Below are 20,934 nucleotides of genomic sequence, written 5' to 3' on the forward strand. Positions count from 1 at the left end.
AGGCAAGGCTACCCCTAAATATATACTCGATACCTATGTAATACATTATTTTTCTAGTTTCAGGTGCACGGTAGAGTGATTCAGCAATTCCATGCTTGACTCAGTGTTCATTATGATAAAGGTACTCTTTAATCTCCATCGCTGATACACTATTTTAAATAGGATGCTCCTAAAACCAAAATGACTTTCTACATTCACACCATCTGAGTTTAATGCAATCTTCTCAGAAGTGGCAGAGTCTGAAGTGAGCCAAATAACACTCTTCATTAGGAAAAACATTGGCTGGTTCTTGGTAATTAAGGAAAGAAAATTAGTCAAGGACTACCTACAATGATGTAGCTGTAGCTAATGAAATGTGCCAAACCATTTCTGAAAAGTACGCAATTTTGTCCAGATATTTCTGACCAAGAACAGCATTTAATTATTGTAGTTCCATTAGACAAGTTAAACATTTGCACTATAATCAGTTTTATGTTTTTAACTCAATTACAAGTCCTTACTATACTTTTCTTGGATTTCATTACATAAAATAATCTGTTATTAGGTTAAGCTTGGCTAAATAAAATGCTTTAATATATGTATATAAATCACAATTTTTTATAAATCACTTTTTATATCATATATATCAAGGCAATTTATTTTACATATTACCCATCTCTAAGAATTTTATCTTCAAAGTTATTTAAATTTTGTCTTTTGACACCCAATCTTGTTATGCAAAGTAAATTAACTACTAAAGCAATCCTCTACATTATGAAATCTCTCACTTTCAAACTGCAACTCTCCCATTTTAACCTATTTTATATGAAAACATATTACCACCAAAATTGCTCTACGAATATCTGTATTCTCCTCTGTGTCTGTATGATGCTAAACATTTAGATGAAAAAAATTGGTCTAATCACTGGATTAATAATTATCTAATTGCCTGACATTGTAGAAATGAGGCATCTTGATTATTGAATTTTTGCATTTTAAGTAAATCCATATGTATTTACTTAAAATATTCAGTTCATGGGATTGGAGAGTATAATGAATGATTTAGTAATGACAGCATTACTGATATTTTAGTAAAGTATTATAAAGTTATTATTTGAATATATCACCAAATTATATTTGGTGTATGGGTATTGTCTCTTTTGTACAGAATCAATACTCATCAGAAAGACATCTACCAAAGGAACCTTTTTAAAATTATAGTCAGTGCTTTATACATCAAGTTCCTTAAAGTCATATCTAATTTAATGTTTGTAAGTGTTCTTGAAGAACATATTTGAGTCTTAAATTAACATACAAAATTGACATCAGAATCCATAAAGATAAGCTAACTTGCTTAATTTTCTAAAGACTTGTGAAATTGTCTTTTGAAGTTTATTAGATTTGAGTTCAAAGTCTACTGTATCTCCTTGAACCAAGAGAATAAAATTGCATGAAAAATGTGATTTCTATATAACTGAAGGACACATTTTAATACTGAAATATACAATGTTTATAAAATATATATTATACATTTCATTGCCCTGAACTAAACAAAATCTATTCAGAAGTATATATAAACATTTCTTGTTGTTTAAAATTCATGCAAATAAGCTGTAAACCATAACTAAAAGAAGAAAAAAATCAGTTAATGGAAACTAAGCCAATAAGGATACAGATGTATAATAAGTAGATAAGGATATTAAAAATGTAACTAAAACTTTATGCCATGTGTTTGAGAAGGCAGAAGAAAACATTAACATGAACAGAGAAATGACTATAAAAAGACATTGAATTTCCAGAAAGGAAAAAACGTCTATGGTGGGAAATATTATGGGATTAACAACAGATCAAACACTGCAGAAGAAGAGATCAGTGAACTTGAAATATAGTAATAGAAACTATCCAAAATAAAATACTGACATTAAAAAAACTGAAAAAAAAAAAGTGAACAGAGTATCAATGCACTCTGGGAAACATTCAGTGGCCTAATCTTCTGTAAGAAGGTCCCCAAAGGACAGGAGAGAATGAAAATTTCAAATAATGTCTCCATATTTTTCCAAATTTGATGAAAGCAAATCCCAGGCAGAAGAAAGATAAAGGAAATTCTACTAAGAAGAAAAACTGGAAACGTTCCTACTAAGATTAAGAAGGAGGGGCACCTGGTGGCTCAGTTGGTTAAGCGTCAGGCTTCGGCTCAGGTCATGATTTCACGGTTTGTGGGTTCCAGCCCTGCGTCGGGCTCTGTACTGACAGCTCAGAGCCTGGAGCCTGTCTTCAGATTCTGTATATCCCTCACTCTCTGACCCTGCCTGCTTGCACTGTCTGTCTCTGTCTCTCTAAATAAATAAATAAATAAATAAATAAATAAATAAATAAATAAAATTAATCTACCTTAAAAAAAGAAAAAAGATTGGGAAGAAGGAAAAGATATCCTCTTTCACCACTTTTATTACACATTGTACTGAAAGTCCTAGCAATGTGATAGGACAAGAAAAGGAAATGAAAGGTACACTGATCTGGAAGGAGGAAATAAACCTGTCATTATTCAAAAATGGCATGATTGTCTATGTAGAAAATCCCCAAAAAATCAACCCCAAATCTCCTTCAACTAGTAAGCAATTAGTTGCAAGGTTTCAGAATACAAGATCAATATACAAAAGTCAACTGCTTTTTTTAATACCAGCAATGAATAAGTGGAATTTGAAATTAAAAATGCAATACCATTTATACTAGCTCCCCAAAAATTAAGTACTTGTACAAATCTGACAAAACATATGGAAGATCTAGATGAGGAAAACTATAAAACCTTGATAAATCACATAAATAAAGGAATTAAATAAATGGACAGATAATCCTTTTTCATGGATAGGAAGACTCAATATTTTTAAGGTGTAACTTCTTCCATACTTGATTACAATGAAATGTCAATCAAAATCTTAAATTAATTTGTGGATACTGACAAAATGAATCTAAAGTCTATATGGTAAAGCAAGAGACCCAGAATATCCAACATAATATTGAAAAAAAAAACCTAAGTCAGAGAACTTACACTACATGATTTGAAGACTTACTATAGAGCTACAATGACCAAGACAATGTGGCATTGGCAAAAGAATAAGCAAGTTAAATCAATGGGACAGAACAGAGAGCACAGAATAGACTCACATAAATATAGTCAACTAATCTCGGACAAAGAAGCAAAGCTAATGCTATGGAGCAAAGATTGTCTTTCAGCAAGTGGTATTGGAACAACTGAATACACATGCCAAAAATAAAAAGAAAGAAAAGGGAATCAAGACACAGACCTTACACCCTACACAAAATTAACCATCAACCTAAGTGTGAAACGTAAAACAATAAAACTCCTACATGATAACATAGGAGAAAACCGGGATGGCCTTGGGCATGGCAACAATTTTCTACATACAATATCAACAACACAACACATAAAAGAAAGAACTGATAACCTTTACTAAATTAGTGAGTCAAAATTATATGCTTCTGCTCTGCAAAAATGCCATCAAGAAAATGAGAAGACAAGTCACAAATTGGGAAAAAGAAATATTTCTAAAATATATAGCTGGTAAATGTTACTCAAAAATACAAACACAATATTCAACAATAAAAAACAAAAAACTTATTGTTAAGTAGGTAAAATAATCCAGGCAGCTTACCAAAGAACATGTACAGATGGCAAATAAGTACATGAAAAGATGCTCAAGACCATTAGGGAAGTACAAATTAATAAACAGTGAGCTTTCCCACCCATTTCCCCCTCCTCCAGAGAGCTCTTCTGACTGCATCCCGCTTACTTCCAGCTCTAGGCTCCTGCTAAGCTAAGCCCCATCGTTGACTCTCTCCAGCCATTGTCATGATCATCTACTGGCATCTCATCAACCATAATGAGATATTCTCCAATATCTACAAGTTGGGTTGTGCCTGGAGGTGGAGGGGAATATGGTCAGTATTCCAAAAAGAGAAACACTGATGATTCCCTCATTAATGGAAATGCCTTCACTGGAGGTCCAGTAGAAAGCACGGTAATCACTGATGTTGATACTGTTATGAACCATCACTTCCAGGAAACCAGAGTCACAAGAGAAACCTACAAGAGTACATGAAAGATTATATGAAATAATCAAAGGCAAACTTGAAGAACAGGGACCTTCGTTAGAGTTAACAAAGAGTTAAACTGTTCATGACAGGGACTGCAGAACAAATCAAGCACATCCTTGCTAATTTCAAAACCTACCCGTTCTTTACTGGTGATGCCATGAATCCAGATGACATGGCTGTTCTGCTGGACCACCATGAGAATAGTGTGGCCCCACACATGACCTTCTTTAAGGATAGTTTACATGTGAAAAAATGTTAACACATTTAGCCGCCACTTTGGACACTATCGCTGTCATCATAACTGGCTGCTGCTTTCATCCTCACAACACTAGAACTTAGACAAAAAGATCGTGGTCATCTTGAGCTCTTCATTTATTTTGACCTTGATTTGTTTGAAGCAGAGTCATTGTTTTTCAGCAAAAGAAACATGTCATGCAACTAAAAACAAAATGCATTTAAATTCAAAACAACAACAACAATGAGATATGACTATACACCTATTAGAATGGCCAAAATTCATAATACTGATGATATCAAATGCTGATGAGGATGTGAAGTAATAAAAACTCTCATTTATTGCTGCCGGAAATGCAAAATGATATAGCCACTTTGGAAGACGGTTTGGACTTCCTTACAAAACTAAGTATATTCTTATTGTCAAATGTTTCAGTTATGCTTTTCAATGAATTGAAAACCTACATCCACACAAAATCCTGTGTATCGAAGTTTATGGCAACTTAATTCATAATTGCCAAAACTTGGAAGTAAGCAAGGTGTCATTTAGTAAGTGGACATATTAACTATGGTATATACAGACCATGGAATATCATTCAGCCCTAAAAAATGAGCTATCAAACCATGAAAAGATATGGGGAAAACTTAAATGCAGCTACAAGTGGAAAGAGCAATCTGAAAAGTTTACATATTGTGTGATTCCAAGTATACAATATTGTGGAAAACACAAAACTATGAAAACAGTAAAGGATCAGTAGCTGTCAGAGGTTACCTTAGGAAGGATGTAGAGAAAAAGAGGCAGTGCACAGAGACTTTGTAAGGCAGTGAAACCGCTCTGTGTGATATCATAATAATGGATACGTGTCATTCATTTGTCAAAAACCATAGAAGATAGAAGACTCTAATGTAAATTATGGCCTCTGGGTGATAATGATCTGTCAGTGTAGGTTTATTAATTAGAACAAGTGTCCCAACCTTTGCAGGATGTTGATAGTGAGGCTATGAGCAGAGGGAATGTATAGAAAATCTGTAACTTTCAGCCAACTTTTTTGTGAACCTAAAGCTACTTTTAAAATTGCTCTAAAAAACAGAGACACCTGTGCGGCTCAGTTAGGTAAGTGTCCGACTTCAGCTAGGGTCATTATCTCACAGTTTGGTTCATGAGTTGGGCTCTGTGCTGACAGTTCAGAGCCTGGAGCCTGCTTCAGATTCTGATGTCTCTCTCTCTCTGCCCCACTCCTGCTTGTACTCTGTCTCTCAAAAATAAGTAAAAGTTAAAAATTTTTTAAATGCTCTAAAAAAGTCTTTTTTAAAAAAAAGATAAATATGATAAAATCACATTTAGTTACTAAGGTGCTGCATTTTACCTGGACACTTATGTCTACAAGAACTCCTTGATAGAATTATCTGTTCTATATTTTAATGTCAAAAGAAATCTCTTGGGGATTGTTCTTGGTTTTTTTTAAACCTCTAACTATGGCTTAAACAAAATTGTACCAAGGTACATCATAGTCAAATCAGCACTCAGTGACAAACAGATTTTGCACCTGGAAGAGATAAGCTGTGAAAGCAGAGAATTTCAAAGCTCTCCCCAAGGGAACTAACCATATCAGAAACAGAGTATGAGAAAGTTCAAGCTAAAAAGATAATCTTGAAAACAATGAAACAAAGAAAGTGACCCTGACAGGAGTTCAATTACACATGAAAAATCAATGAAAATGGGTAAATTTAAGTAGAAAGGATGGCATTTCTCTTTCTTTCACTTCTTTGAACTTATTTTTAAAAGCAATTATATAAAACAACACATATAAAATTGTATTGTTGGGCCCATAATATATAGAAATGTAATAACATTTGACAATTAATGCACAAAGTAGGCGAGTGGGAGCAGACCTAGATAGGAGTAAGACAAAGATGCTAGATGAATCCACAAGAACAAATGGAAAGAATGGTAAATAGGAAAGTTACTGTAACAAAAAGTAAAATACATACTCACTCTTTTTCTCCCAGCATCTTTAAAAGACATAAATTATATAAAGTAAAAATTATAACAATGTATTGTTAGGCTTGTACCACACTCACACACAGGTATTAATTTAGTGTTAAGTCCGAAGTAGATTCTGATATGTATGATAAACTCTAGAGAAACCACTAAGAAAATAGCAGAAAACAGGGGTGCCTGGGTGGCTCAGCTGGGTAAGCATTTGACTTGGGCTCAGGTCATGATCTCACAGTTCGTGAGTTTAAGCCCCACATTGGGCTCTGTGCTGACAGTTCAGAGCCTGGAGCCTCCTTTGGATTCTGTGTCTCCTTCTCTCTGTGCCCCTCCCCTGCTCGCCCTGTGTCTCTCTCTCTCTCAAAAATAAATAAACAGTAAGAAAAAATTGTTTACAAACAGGGGCACCTGGGTGGCTCAGTCAGTTGAGCGTCTGACCTGCTCAGGTCATGATCTCACAGTTCATAAGTTGGAGCCCCGCATCGGGCTCTGTGCTGACAGCTCAGAGCCTGGAGCCTGCTTCAGGTTCTGTCTCCCTCCCTCTCTGACCCTGCCCCGCTCATGCTCTGTCTCTCTCTGTCTCTCAAAAATAAACATTAAAGAAAAACCCCAGAAAACATACAGTAAAGAAAAAAAAAACGATTTAAAGCATTAAAATGTTAAACTAGAAAACATTTACTTTATACAAAAGAAAGCAATAAAGGAGGAACAGAAGAACAAAAAAGATATGAGACATGCAAAAAACAAAAAGAAAAATGTCACACAAAATGCAACTCTATCAATAATAATATAAAAGGCGAGTGGATTAAACAATCCAAGTTACAAGCAGAGACTGGCAGATTGGATTTAAAAACAACAATGACAAAACAAGATCTAACTCTGCATGAGACAAACACTTTACATTCAAAGGAACCATAGTTTGATAGGAAAAGTATGGAAAAAGAAATATGCCAACAGCAGCCATGAGAGAGCTGGGTGCTCTACCAGTATTAGACAGAATAGCCTTTATAATGGGGGTGCCTGGATGTCTCAGTCATTTAAGCCTCAACCTCTTGATTTTGGCTCAGGTCATGATCTCATGATTCATGAGTTCCAGCCCCACATTGGGCTTTGCACTCTGCACTGAGAGTGTGGAGCCTGCTTGGGATTCTCTTCTCCCTCTGTCTCTTTGCCCCTCCTCTGCTCATGCTCTCTCTCTCTCTCTCCAAATAAATAAACATTTAGAAATATAGCCTTTAAAACAAAAAGGGTATTGTCTGAGGAAATCCTCGGCATTCTACAGCCTGCTGACCCAGACCTGATCCGCGGCCAACAGCCCACATCCCCCCACCCCCCATTCCTGTTTAATGGAGAAGTCCCATGTGCGTAACTGCCCACCTGGCACTCCAGTCCTATTAGCCCTACGGCTCCCAATGGATAAACATTTCAATAAAATTACAAAAAAAAAAAAAAAAAAAAAAAAACAACAACAAAAAGGGTACTAGAGATAAAGAAGGACATTCGACAATGATAAGAGGATCAATCCATCCAGAATATTTAGCAATTCTAAACATGTTTGTGTCTAACCACTACATCTCAAAATACATGAAGCAAATATTGGTGGAACTCAAAGGATAAACTGACAATCAACAGTAATAATTGGAATCATTAATATCTCACTTTCAATAATGACTAGAACAACTAGACAAAGAAGCAGCAAGGAACTATAAGATGATTAGCAGACTAGACACAACAGACATCATTAGAGCAATCTACTCAGCAGCTGAAAAATGCATATTCTTCTCAAGTACACATGAAACATTCTCCAGGATGGATCATAGGATAGGCCACAAAGCACTCTTCAATAAACATAAAATTACTAAGATCATACCGAGTATGTTTTCTGACCAAAACAGAATAACACTCATTACCAAAGAACTTTAGGAAATTCACAAATATGTGGAAATTAAACAACAAATTCCTTGCGTCAAATAAATCACAAGGGAAATGAGAAAATATTTTAAGATGAAAATAAAGATGCAACAAACCAAAATTACAGTAATTACAAAAATCACAAACCAACCATTTCAGTGTTTAGAGAGAAATGTATAGCTCTAAACACCTATATTTAAAAATAAAAATAAAAATCTCAATGTAATATCTTAATCTTTCATCTTAAACAATGAAAAGAGCAACCTAAATGAATAAGCTTTGCCTTCCTGGACAGATTAAAATAATTCATATCCAGTTAAAGAATTTGTGGGGACAGGAAATACATTAAAACGTTCTCAGAAAAAAATTTTTTCTCAGAAACTCCTACCGAGAAGTTGAATGGCTGTTTTAGCAGATTCCTTTCATTGGGAAACCATTTCACCTTGATCCTATAAAATCATCAAAAATACATGGCTATGCCCACAAGATATTTGTACCCTGAATTCATTAATGTATGGTCTTTGGTTTACACCACTGTGCACAACAAATCTGGTACCTGGGAAGAGATCATGTCTGTTGAGAAAGAGCAATGAATAAAACAGTCATAATCTCTGATTTGTTGATAAAAACCAACATTAAATATGTTTCTTCATGAGAAAAAATTGATCTGGTTATACAATAATGTGATTTCTATGAGTTTCTAATCATTAACATTACTTAGGGGAGAAAGGAAAGTTAATTAGACGACCATCCTTTGTATCACAATCTCTTAACTTTAGTCATTTAGAAGGAACTTGCTTGAAGTAGTTTTATCTATTGCTAGTTTCAAATAGGATACATTAAAATGTGAAATTGACCACTTTATTCAAATTAGAACATAGACTTGGGATGGTATTCGTTCATTTAAAAAAATTTTTTTTAATTTATTTATTTTAGAGAGTCAGAGAGCGGCAAAGCATAAACAGAGGAGGGACAGAGAGAGTGTGAGACACAGAACCAGAGCAGGCTCCAGGCTCTGAGCTAGCTGTCAGCCCAGAGCCTGAGGTGGGGCTTGAACCAAGGACCGGTGAGATCATGACTTGAGCTGAAGTCGGACGCTCAGCTGACTGAGCCAGCCAGGCGCCCTGGGATCATATTGGTTCTTATTGGAAGAAAATTAAATGTTGAAAAACTGAGGCTACCAAAGATGTCAATGACCTCTTAATCTATGTAGAAATATGACTTCAGAGAACATGTATTATTATGTTTTTAGTACTAACTCTGCTGAATTCCCCATTTAAAATGCAACTCTTTAGGGGCGCCTGGGTGGCTCAGTCAGTTAAGCGTCTGGCTTTGGCTCAGGTCATGATCTCATGGTCCGTGGGTTCAAGCCCCGCGTCAGGTTCTGCGCTGACAGCTCAGAGCTTCGAGCCTGTTTCTGGTTCTGTGTCTCCCTCTCTCTCCGCTTCTTCCCGACTCATGCTCTGTCTCTCTCTGTCTCAAAAATAAATAAACTATTAAAAAAATAAAAATGAAATACAACTCTTTATTTCTCGGTGGGATATCTCTCAAATAAGGGGATATTGCTCAGGAACCACCAGGGCACGTTTTAACAGACGAATGTATGCTGTCTGTGTACCTTAATTGTTACATTGACAAAATAAACAATTACTTCAATCTTTTCTAATTAAATAACATTTCCTTATTCTGAAAAGTTCATTTAATTGCCACAGTACATCGGTTTTTATGCTCAATGTTTTGTAGAGCCACAAGAGAAAAAGGAATTTTCCACCTTGGGACACTTGACCTGAATCTTAAACTAGTAAATAATCTGCTAGGCATCACTCAAAGATAAAAAAGATGATAATTACTTGGGAGTTAGTAGCTCCCAAGAATCTCTTTTGAATTCCATGTTTTGTGCTTAGAGGAATAATGGCAATGTGATTCCGTTTTCTCCTGCATATGAATGGAAGAAAGTTCATACAGGCTAAGGAGTAGGCTTAGCTTTCAGTGAAAGAAGGCACTTTTTTTCTAATATTATGAAATAGACAAGAAAGAATAAACATTATCTTCAAATACAGCATAGAGGTTGAATAAATCTCTAAAGCCATTTTATGTGGCATCCGTACTCCTCAAATGAGAAACAATGTGATCAGGCTGTCTTTGCCCCCAACACTTATTGCTAAACTAATAAATTTCTGACCGTAGAGTTGGCAATTCAATTTTTTATGTCTCATTAGCGCCACCTGCTGAGTGCTGCTCACATTTCGTAAGTCTCAATTACAAATAAACTGCTTGTTAAACCAAGAACCAACTCAAAATAACAAAAGAATGACAATGGAATTACTCTATCACCAGCATTTTCCTTTCATCTTTGTTATTTGAGTATAGGTACAGTAACCAGATAGTGAATGTGAGGTCAGAAATTAACTTTAAATTTTATTTACATAAAGATGATACTTAATTTGATTAATAGAGGCTTTACCTTGACAAAAACGTATATTAGTAAGTCATAGTTGCCTTACATGTGTCATGGATTTATTATATCAATGATATAAAATAATGCATGCAAAAAAATCTTTGCAAACCACAAAACATTAAAAATGTAAAAAAATTCTATATAATTTAATCCATAATGATTTGGCATTTTCACTTTTATTTTAATTTTTTCAAAAAATATTTAAAATTCCATAGCTGAATTTATTATCTAGGCTAGGCTAATACTTTAGGTTCCATTGATTTAAGCATTCTGAAATATTTCATTTTACTCAAAGCATTTTCCTGCATTTGATGGTTTGGAACACCCTTATCATATCTTCTGATTTCTAAAAACAAAAATAAAGGAGTTAGTCTTAGAGCCTAAAGTCATTTTTATTTTTCAGTTCTGTAAATACACTGAATCTCATACACCAAACATGGTGTAAGATGTCATCAACAAAAACATAGTTGGTTATTGAGATTTTTTATTTTGCTACAACTGCTGAGTCATGAAGTGCACAAAGAACTCACTGTGGTTGAGTATCAAGTTCATTGACTTTTGGCTGCTGGTGAGTATTACAAAACAGAATGATTTCATGTAAGAAAAGTTCCTCCCACAAACTCTGGGGTTTTTTTTTTTTTTTTACCAACTACCTATGGATCTTGTCTGAAGTAATAAGATAATAATAAAAATACAATAAAATAATAATTAATAAAATAAAAAGGAAATAATTCCATATGTCTGATTAAGTGAATTTATTACACTCATTTGTTTTCTACTTTATTCATGGTACAAGTAGAACACCAGGACTAAGGAATCAAACAAATGCTGATGTTGTTTATTTTCTTATCCACAGCATCCAATTCTATAACAAGCAACTTACAGAACTTGGAATCATCTAAATATCCATAAACATTCAAATATTTGTCATTTTTGCCTAAATTGTCAATTTTTACCTGAATGCTTCCTTTTCACAGGGAGGCTTTCATATTTTATAAATATAAACATAGCCAAAATATTGAAGTCACTTACACTCTCTCGAAGCAAATCCATGAATGTTTAACAGGTACCTTCCTTTGGCTCAATTCCCTCCTATGTTCCTATCTTCCTGGCTTCCCCTCCTCATCCCCCAAAGGTTTCTCAGCATGAAGAGCCCAATTATGAAATAGGAAAAGTTCCACTCGAAGCTGATACATACAGTTACAATGTGTTCTGGAGAGGTTAAAAGACTGATATGAATTTGGTCCACTGAATATAACCTACAGAAATATTGCCAGAGAAGACAAGAATTTGAATGAGCTTAGGCTGGAAAAATAAATTACTTTGTCACCTTGAAGGCAATCTCCATGGGTAAAGGCTAAGGTCTTTTTCTTTGGTGTTGTATGGAGAATCATCTCTATTGCTCTTCTTTTTTTTTTTTTTCCAGATAACTAGGTGGTTCTGGCATCTTTGTGGTCAGTAACCTGATGTTTTTTTCACAAATTGTCTTTCAGAAAATAGAAAATGTTCTCATTAGTTGAATGGGAATGATTGATCACTCTAACAAATGTCTTGCTCAAAATCCATCATAACTTTAAATCAAGGTCAAGGTATTAATAAGACTACTACCTTCTTCATATTTATTTTTTCTCCTTAGGCTTATATGTGTATATGTAATTAGCTAATATCAACAGCAGAAGAAAATAACATCTTAGTTCAAGAAACATAGAACTGTTAATATTTATTTAAGAGGTACTGATCTAATAATGATCATCAGTAAACATTTCAGTCCAAAAAACAAAAATGCATTTGTGTCTACAAATATATTTAAATCCCATACCCAAAACTTAAATTCAAGGAGAAAAACAGACTATCCCTAAAACTAACAATGGTAGCATAAAACATAGTAATTGTGAAGGTCAATACAATTTAAAGATTATAGTTTGTATGCCAAATATCCAGCTAAACCATCTACATTTATTATCTTATATATTATTCTTATCAATAGTATGAATTTCATATTATTAACCCCATTTTCCAGGGAAGAAAACCGAACCGAGAGAGGTAAAATAATATATCCGAGGTCAATCAACTAGACAGTGACAGAAAAGAGAACTGAAGTCTAGTAAATCTCTGTTCTTTAAGCCCCGCATTCTGGCAAGGAGCTACATCTGCAAGGATTAAGAGGTGCTCTTCCTAATTCACTTAGAGTCAGTCTGCTCACCATGCTGTGTGCCTATGGGACTGTCTGTCCAAATGAAGTGGGTTTTTCTAATTTGTTTAAAGATGTCAAGTGGCCTATATTAGCCCTGTATGTTGCCAAATGTTTTGAAAATTCAGATATAATGTTTGTTGCTTGCTCAGTTGATCAGTGATGAAATCATAGACATAAATTTAAATTTTGCCATAAAAAATGGGTAGGATTTTAGTGAGGAAAATAAATAGTATGGTGGGAAAATAAACTAGGGCATTCTTGGGAAATACAAAGGATCTACATATGGAAAAGCATAAGGCATATTTGAGGTATAGACATGATCTGGAGTGGCTGAAGCATAGATTTTTCTAGAAGGATGGGAGAACAGACTGAAAAAAGCCAACTTGTGGAATACTCATAATGCTAAATTAAGGCATGTAGTCTATGGTCATTAAGATTTGGGGAGCAAAGAGGATTTTGGAGGGAAACAACAAAACCATGTATAGGACAATTATTCTGACATTGGGTGTAAAAGCATTTGAGCAGGTACTATGGCAATAGGAAAACAGTCTCAAACAATAATACCAGACATGAACTACACTAGTAGAAATGGAGGAAGAGAGGAGAGATAATCACTAGAAATGCATTGTTGTGCTTTCTTTCTATGAATCTTCTTTTAAGTTCTTAGTTCTAACATTTTTCCATGTAAATATCAAATTAAAACACTAAGATCTTTTGAGATTTGATATAGGGGTAATGGTTGTGAAAAATTATCCAAAGACCTTGAATTGTGATTTCACTGAAATACTAAATCAAGGAAAGAACTTCAATATCCGTTGCTCTTTGCAGTCTCTTAATCTCACAAAAAGATACACTTACCCAAACACGTACACCCACATCTACACAAAAATATATCTTCAGCCTACAATTACTATAAGAAGCTGTACATAGAATATTTGGCTCCAAGGGTATGTGAAAAGTTATTAAAATCTTATTCGGACACAGAGAAAACCAAAGATTTCTATTAGAACCTTCTGTAAAAGTCGCAAGGATAAACTACTAGAACCACACATCTATTGACAGTCTTTTTTAAAAAGTGTATTTATTTATTTTGAGAGGAGAGAGAGAGAGAGAGAGAGAGAGAGAGAGAAAGAGAGAGAGCACACAAGTGGGGAAGGGGCAGAGAGAGGGAGAGAGAATTCCAAGTGGTGCCATACCACCAGCACAGAGTCCCATGAAAGGCTCAAACTCATGAACCGTGAGATTGTGACTTGAGCCAAGTCGGACACTTAACTGCCTCAGCCACCCAGGTACCCCTACTCACAGTCTCAAAACCCTAATAGGTTGTTGATGCTTTTAAGTTCTGACGTGTCAGCAATCGATGGAAGGTCTCTATATCATATCTGTGATACCATTCAATTCCAAATTGCTCTATCAACCCCAGGGAATGGACCCCAAAAGAGTCTTGCTTTTTAACAAGATCTTTTCAGGTCATTTGATAACAAATGAGCAATTTTCAGCCTGGTGTTATTGAAACATTCTTTTATTTTCTTATCCATTTGAGTGTCTATTCATAATTCAGTGTTACATATTTTTAACAGACCCGTTGGCACAAAAATCATCTTTCAGCTTATTATTACTTGCTGTGAGGTTTAAAGACTGTTAGACAAATAACTCCATAGTATTATATTCATCCTTAATACAATTGCTTTGAATAAATAAACCTCTAACATTATCATGATTAATATTACTAGAAACCAGCCACCTCACCCAAAATAAGAAGTTCCATATTAATTTTACAGATAAAAAATGCTATGAGAAATGCACAACACTCATTTTAAGCTATTTGTATCTCAATAACAGACAAAAAATGGAATTGGTATCTATTCACTGCAGTGTCCCAGCGTGCTTGTACCATAAGTTTACCAGATAGGTTCACATAAGTTCACAGGGCCTTTTAATACTCCTTGAAAAGTTTGTACCTCTAACATATAAAGCTGGAAAAATCATTCCTTCTGAAACTATCAGAATATGCACTGGTGTTAGTTCATATGACTCATAAAACTCAAATAATTATAGTCAGGAGCATATTAACAAGGTCATCTCACATATGGTTTCATATTTTACTAGCTCCAGTACATTTCCACCCCAAGATCTATATTAACATTTTAAAGATAAATTAGCACATTCCAATACTTAATAAGTAGGATTTCACAGAAAAATGGCCATTAAATTTTTCTTATAAAAAGAAGCAAAGATGGTTTATATATTAGGTGTTCAAAACAGAGAAAGGCATTAATCAGCTTTCAAAGGCTAAATTTGTCTCAAGCTCATTATTATTCAAAGCAATGAATTTTCTCTGGTAACATGTCACAAAGGGAATAAGGAATGGAAATTCTAATGATAGCCCAGCAATGTAGCACAGGGTTTTAATTCAGTAATCTGGAGTTTGTGTACATAAGACTAAATATATGCACTAAAGTCTGAGTCTATAAGCATTTCATAAATTAAAGGAATGCTATGTATTTCAAAAATACAAAATAGGAGTCCACATATAGTAAAATAAAGCAGTAGTTACCAAACATAGAAAATCCCAAATTCTTCCCACACGAAAGCATACAACAGGAGTATTTACAATTTCTTGGTATATCCCAACATTGAAAACTTACAACAAATTGATGACTTACAGAACTTATATTGATGAAAATTGGGGTGAAATAAGGGATAAGCACCAACAAAGAGTAGTATTTGGCATGAGGTTTCTGAATTTGAGTCTACAGAAAATGATTAAAAATACAAACAAACCATGTGCTCTCAGATGTGCACCTCCCTAATGACACCTGGCTCATGGAAAATAAATAAATAAAATTGGGCATGCCCAAATGAAAAATTCAATATTTTTCAGACAGATGAGAATAACCTTCAGCTAATAAATCTAAAGGATCCAGTCACAGTGCCATAATGCTCACTAACTCTTTTAGCATTGAAGTAATTTGAAATAATATGAACACCTGAACATGTTGAAAGGTGTAGGCTAACACACTCCTATTTGTGGTCATCACGAAGTTATTAATAAGAATATTGATCGCGTGCACATAGCCAATCCTGATGCGGAAGGTTTTCATTTGCTAATAGCAATTTGCGGTCACTTCAGATAAGAGCCCTCCAAAATCACATTTATAAGATGCAGATAGTTTCATAATGAAAAATCTGTTCATTGAGAAATTACCATTCTATCCCTTTAGGTTTACCTAGGAATCACTCTTAGGAGAAATGCCTATGTGTAAAGATCCTTTGGGATATGATGACTATTTTAAATGTATCAGGGGACCTGGAAGATTTGGGGAAGTTAATGTGAATCTGAGGACCAGGAAATATTCCCTCTTCTGTCACATCTGAAGGCAAACACCTAGGTTGCTAAGAGCGATATATTATTTTTAACATCGGGGGGTGCTGAACTAATTGGTCTAACTACTGCCTCCCTTTCTACACTATCTCCATATACTTCCTTCCTCTTTAAGCTCAGGTGTATCAGGCATGAGATGTATTCAGGAACACATGTTCAGTTTAAAAAGATAAAACATTTCCATTTCTGTGTTCTTTTGGGTGGCAGAAGACTGTAGTTAAGAGCCACAGGGAAGAGAGGCAGATGAAGCCATCTTAACAGCCATGAAATAAACCAGGATCTCAACACTCCCAATCTAGAGGCCTATGTCAGTCCTCAGAGAGCACCAGAGCAATGGGTTTTCTGCCCTAAAAATACAACATCCTCTCATTTGTGTATGTTCCACACTCCTTTTCCCCAAGTGTCTTAGCTCAGTTTTCATACAAACAAATTCTGAGACGGTCATGTGTACGGAGGAGGTTTATTGAAGAGTGCTTTCAGGAGTTGACCCTACAAGGAAACAAGGAAGGCAAGACTGAGCAGCTGAAGAAACACCTGTAAAGTGGTTGTAGCTGAAGGCTCCATCACTCCAAGGGCTGAGATGCCCTGAAAGTTTCTGAAATAGAATGGGAGCAGGCCTTTAAGCTCTGCTTCAGCCAGTTTCTGGCCACGTGTCCCCCTCTGGGAAGGAACACAAGCTCAGGTGAGACATTTTCTTGCAACAGAGGACTATGCTCGATGAAGGGTGTAGTCATACTCGGCCAGCAGCCAAATTCTTAGCAGTGGGGGGAGAGCATATGGGAGAAGCACCATAGTCTTTAATAAACAAGGAAGAGGGATATGACTCGGTCGGGCTAACCTCATTTGAATAAGAAGACCTCCTAGGCTTGGCCTTCTGAGTTGAACGTCACGGCTTTGACTGGTCCCGTCAGTTGCAGTCACATAAATCGGTCTGTTTTCATCCACATGATACAGCACAAAGCATTTCCAGGGACTCTAGCGTGGTGGGTACTTAGAGGCTTAGAGACTCATTTTCAGTACAATAAATGACCAGCTTCTCAATAACAATCGTATCAACAACAATGCAATAATATTATATGTACTCACAGTGCTGGATATTATGTTAAATACATACCCTAGCTCATTTGATCCTAAAAACAACCCTAAAAGGTGGGCATTATTTTTTGTTGTTGTTCCAGATAAGAAATTGAAACCCATGGGGAAAAAAAAGCAGAAATGTATCCAACATCACACAACTGATCAGTTGTACAGCTTGAAATGAAGCCCTTCAGACTACTTCATTCTAAACAACTTTACTAAACTACCTATGCAGCCTGACTTATTGCTGACCCTATACTACTTAAATTCTGTTGACTTCTTAATGGTAAGTATAAAGTAAGATCTACTGTATTACACATATTGCAAAATTGAAATGATTTACTTATTATATTTATTTATTGTATTAATTCAGAGTTCCCACGACCTTTACTTTTCAGAACATTGTTGAGAACCATGAAACTAGTTTTAAAGGCTTTTGGGTTATGGTAGAAACAAAGTGATGAGGACTGGACTTTTCTTTTTTATGCTTCAAATAACTAGAAAACTGGACCCCGAAAAGGCAGAAACATTGTAAAATATGAGACAGCCATTGGAAAACAAGCAGCACAGGACTAGAGGCACTGGGGAGAGGGAAATAAACCAGGTAAGCCCAGCCTGCATGGGCTTCCCTATAAGCAGCTCAGGCCACAGTTCGGGAAACAGACCCTAACAAAGTTCATTGGTCTCACTGAATTGAGGAACGAGAAAGCAGTGTTTGAAGAGGCAAAGATGGCTCGTGTTTGGAGAGCAGAGTACTATGGAAACAGGAGCTAAACAAGAGAACCTGGAGATCAGCGGTGGGGGGTTTATTTGAGGCTTTGACTGAGTACTGATCTGCTCAAGCATAGCAGAAACTTCCCAAGGTCAGAGAAAGAGTCACCCATAAAGAGTTGAAGTACAAACTGAGTTAAGAATAGATTGTGTCTCCCCAGCCAGAGTGGAAAGACATTGTAATGCAATGTGTATACTGGAGAATACACAGGATATATATGCATTACTTTAGTTGTGAGCCTAGATTTGCCCTACAACAAGGTAATCTAAACCCATCTTATCATGACTGAAAGGTATCCAACGGATTTGAGTGGCCTACCTGCATGTGAGGAAAAATTCTAACACCACTGAAAGGAAGACAACAAAATTCAGCAACCAACAAAATGCTAGGAATCCAGTTATAAATTAATAGGTATACAAAAAACAAGAAAATATAACCCATAGTGAGGAAAAATTGATCATTAGGATAGTCACAAAAATGACAGAAATGATAAAACTAGAAACAAGCACATTATACAGCTATTAAAATATATACCATTTACCTTTAAAAGGGTAGAGAAAAATATTAACAAGATGATTTGAGAAAGATTAAAAAAAGAAACATATTCAACTTCTAGAGCAGGATTGGCTCTAGAAAGGTTGGCAAACTTCTTTCTTAAACAGCCAGATGATCAATATTTTAGGTTTATGGGTCATAATCTCTGCTGCAACTATTCAACTCTGACCTAGTCGCACAAAAGCAGTGACTGAAATGCGTAAATGAACTGGCATGGCCATGCTGCAATAAACCTTACTTCACAAAAGGGGGCGCTGATCCGTCGGCTTCAGTTCACTGACCCTTGTCCGTGAGGTAAATATACAATATCACAGATGAAAAAAATGCCCTGAATAAGATCAACTTCAGATGAGATCCTGTAGAAGAAAAGATCAGTAGCATCACCATAATAACTATTCACAGTGAGGAGAAGAATTTAGAGAGGATCTGGTACCATATCAAGCATTCTAGCATATATGTAGTTAGAGTCCAGAATAAGGGGGGAAAGGACAGAAAAATATTTGAAGAAATAATGGCTGCTTTCTCCCCAAATCTACAGATCCAGAGAGTTCAGCAACTCCTAGGAAAGTGAGGCTTAATGTTGTTAGCTCATTTTCCCTAGGCATTTTTATTACAAGCTGTGATTCAATCTTTGTTTGCTGATCCAAGCATACATATTTGTATACTTCTCAAGTTTGATAACAATAAGTATAGTCTCCATAACAAGAGAAAAAATAATATTCATTGAGAAATCAACTATGTGTCAAGCATTTTGCTAGATATTAACTCATCTATTCTCTCAATTACATCATCTGTTGGGTAAGAGTTATTTTCCCCACTTTGCAATTAGAAAACTAAAACTTACGCCAACACAGAATGTTTAAATAACAACTAGTTAATAATAGAAAGAGACACAAATTCAGGTCTTCTGGATTTATAGACTGTATTCTCCTATGGGATTTGACTGCATGGATACAGCATCTGAAAAATAAAGAAGGCATATGCCTTATATAACTAGAAACCATACAATATAGGCATATGGGAAATATCTAAAATGTGCAAATTCACTGATAAAGAAGAAAACTGAGGTCTTCAACTTAACCATTAGGTCAAGCAATTATTGGCAACATCCAAGTTACTGACAATAAATCTCACAACAAGTACAATAGCTCCAAGTATGATTATAAGACTTAGAATCCTAAAACCACAATATCGTGAAGTTATTTACAGATTGTGGAGTCCAGCCTATTCCTTTTGGAGACATGGAAATGTAACACAGCAAGTTAAATCATTTGCCTAAAATAAACGTGATTGGTTATTGACCCTTTCTGCTAAGGTGTCCCCAGTTCCATTCCAGAGAATATAAATTATTCATACAGAAAGACAAACCCAATTTTGGCAGGTCAGAGATTTCAGTGAGATGTGAATTGGTTAAGGACTGTGATTTATGAATTGAGGCAGCTGTCCAGATTACCTTATCTCAGCTGGCCTTCTGTGAAATCTACTACTGGGAGTACCTAAATTGATCTCTATTTCATCCCATTCAACAGTCATTGGATATCTCATGAAGAGGAGGGTAAATTCCTATAGCACAATGCAAAATTCTGAGAGTCAAAGGATGCTAGAGAGGAAACTTATAAAGAGATTATTTCTCTTTGTTTGCCACATGTAACATAAGCCAAGAAAGTTTGTGACCATACTCTGAAGGATTAAGCAATTACCAGCATTACGTAAACCACATATATTTATACATATGTACATACATACATACTTACACATACAAGCACATATGCTTTACTATAAGATCCATGAAAGAAGGGTCTGTATTATTCTCACATATTCCCAACAATGTCCACAGAAGCTGATATTGTAGGTACTCAATATTGACTGGGTGAAGGAAAAAAAATAAGGGTGAATAGGCACAAACACTAGAAAAGCATAGATCTAAAATAGTACAGTAAAACAGGCAGGGGTGCCTGGGTCATTCAGTTGGTTGAGTGCCTGACTCTTTATTTCTGCTCAGGTCATGATCCCAGGGTCATGGGACCAAGCCCCACAGTGGGATCTGCACTGACTGACTTTGGATCCTGCTTAAGATCCTCTCTCTCTCCCTCTCTTTCTCTCTCTCTCTCTCTCTCTCTCTCTCTCTCTCTCTCTCTCTCCCTCTGTCCATCTCCCTGCTCACGTGCTCTTTCTCTCTAAAAAATAAAGTAAATAAAATAAAACAAAATAATACATGTGACTAAACTTAAAATATTTAGAGCACATTGTAAATAGT

General features: G+C 35.5%; 1 protein-coding gene and 1 pseudogene across 5 annotated transcripts in view; one reads left to right on the forward strand and one right to left on the reverse strand.

Moving 5' to 3' along the window:
- NMBR (neuromedin B receptor) overlaps positions 1 to 20,934 on the reverse strand; it is a 67,155-nt gene that overhangs the window by 19,368 nt on the left and 26,853 nt on the right. For 2 of the 5 annotated variants that reach the window (XM_029944431.1, XM_029944430.1), the window contains exon 2: positions 20,432 to 20,543. The exons of 1 other annotated variant lie outside the window; for it this stretch is intronic. In XM_029944431.1, coding sequence (XP_029800291.1) covers positions 20,432 to 20,466 — 35 coding nt within the window. In that variant the 5' untranslated portion in view covers positions 20,467 to 20,543. Of the gene's footprint in view, positions 1 to 18,915; positions 19,034 to 19,521; positions 19,638 to 20,431; positions 20,544 to 20,934 lie in introns of all 5 variants that reach the window. 2 more of the 5 variants (XM_029944433.1, XM_029944432.1) reach the window with 2 other exon arrangements.
- Positions 3,851 to 4,354, forward strand: LOC115296036 (annotated as a pseudogene).

Source organism: Suricata suricatta, chromosome 7 (assembly GCF_006229205.1).
Source record: "Suricata suricatta isolate VVHF042 chromosome 7, meerkat_22Aug2017_6uvM2_HiC, whole genome shotgun sequence".
NCBI lineage: Eukaryota > Metazoa > Chordata > Mammalia > Carnivora > Herpestidae > Suricata > Suricata suricatta.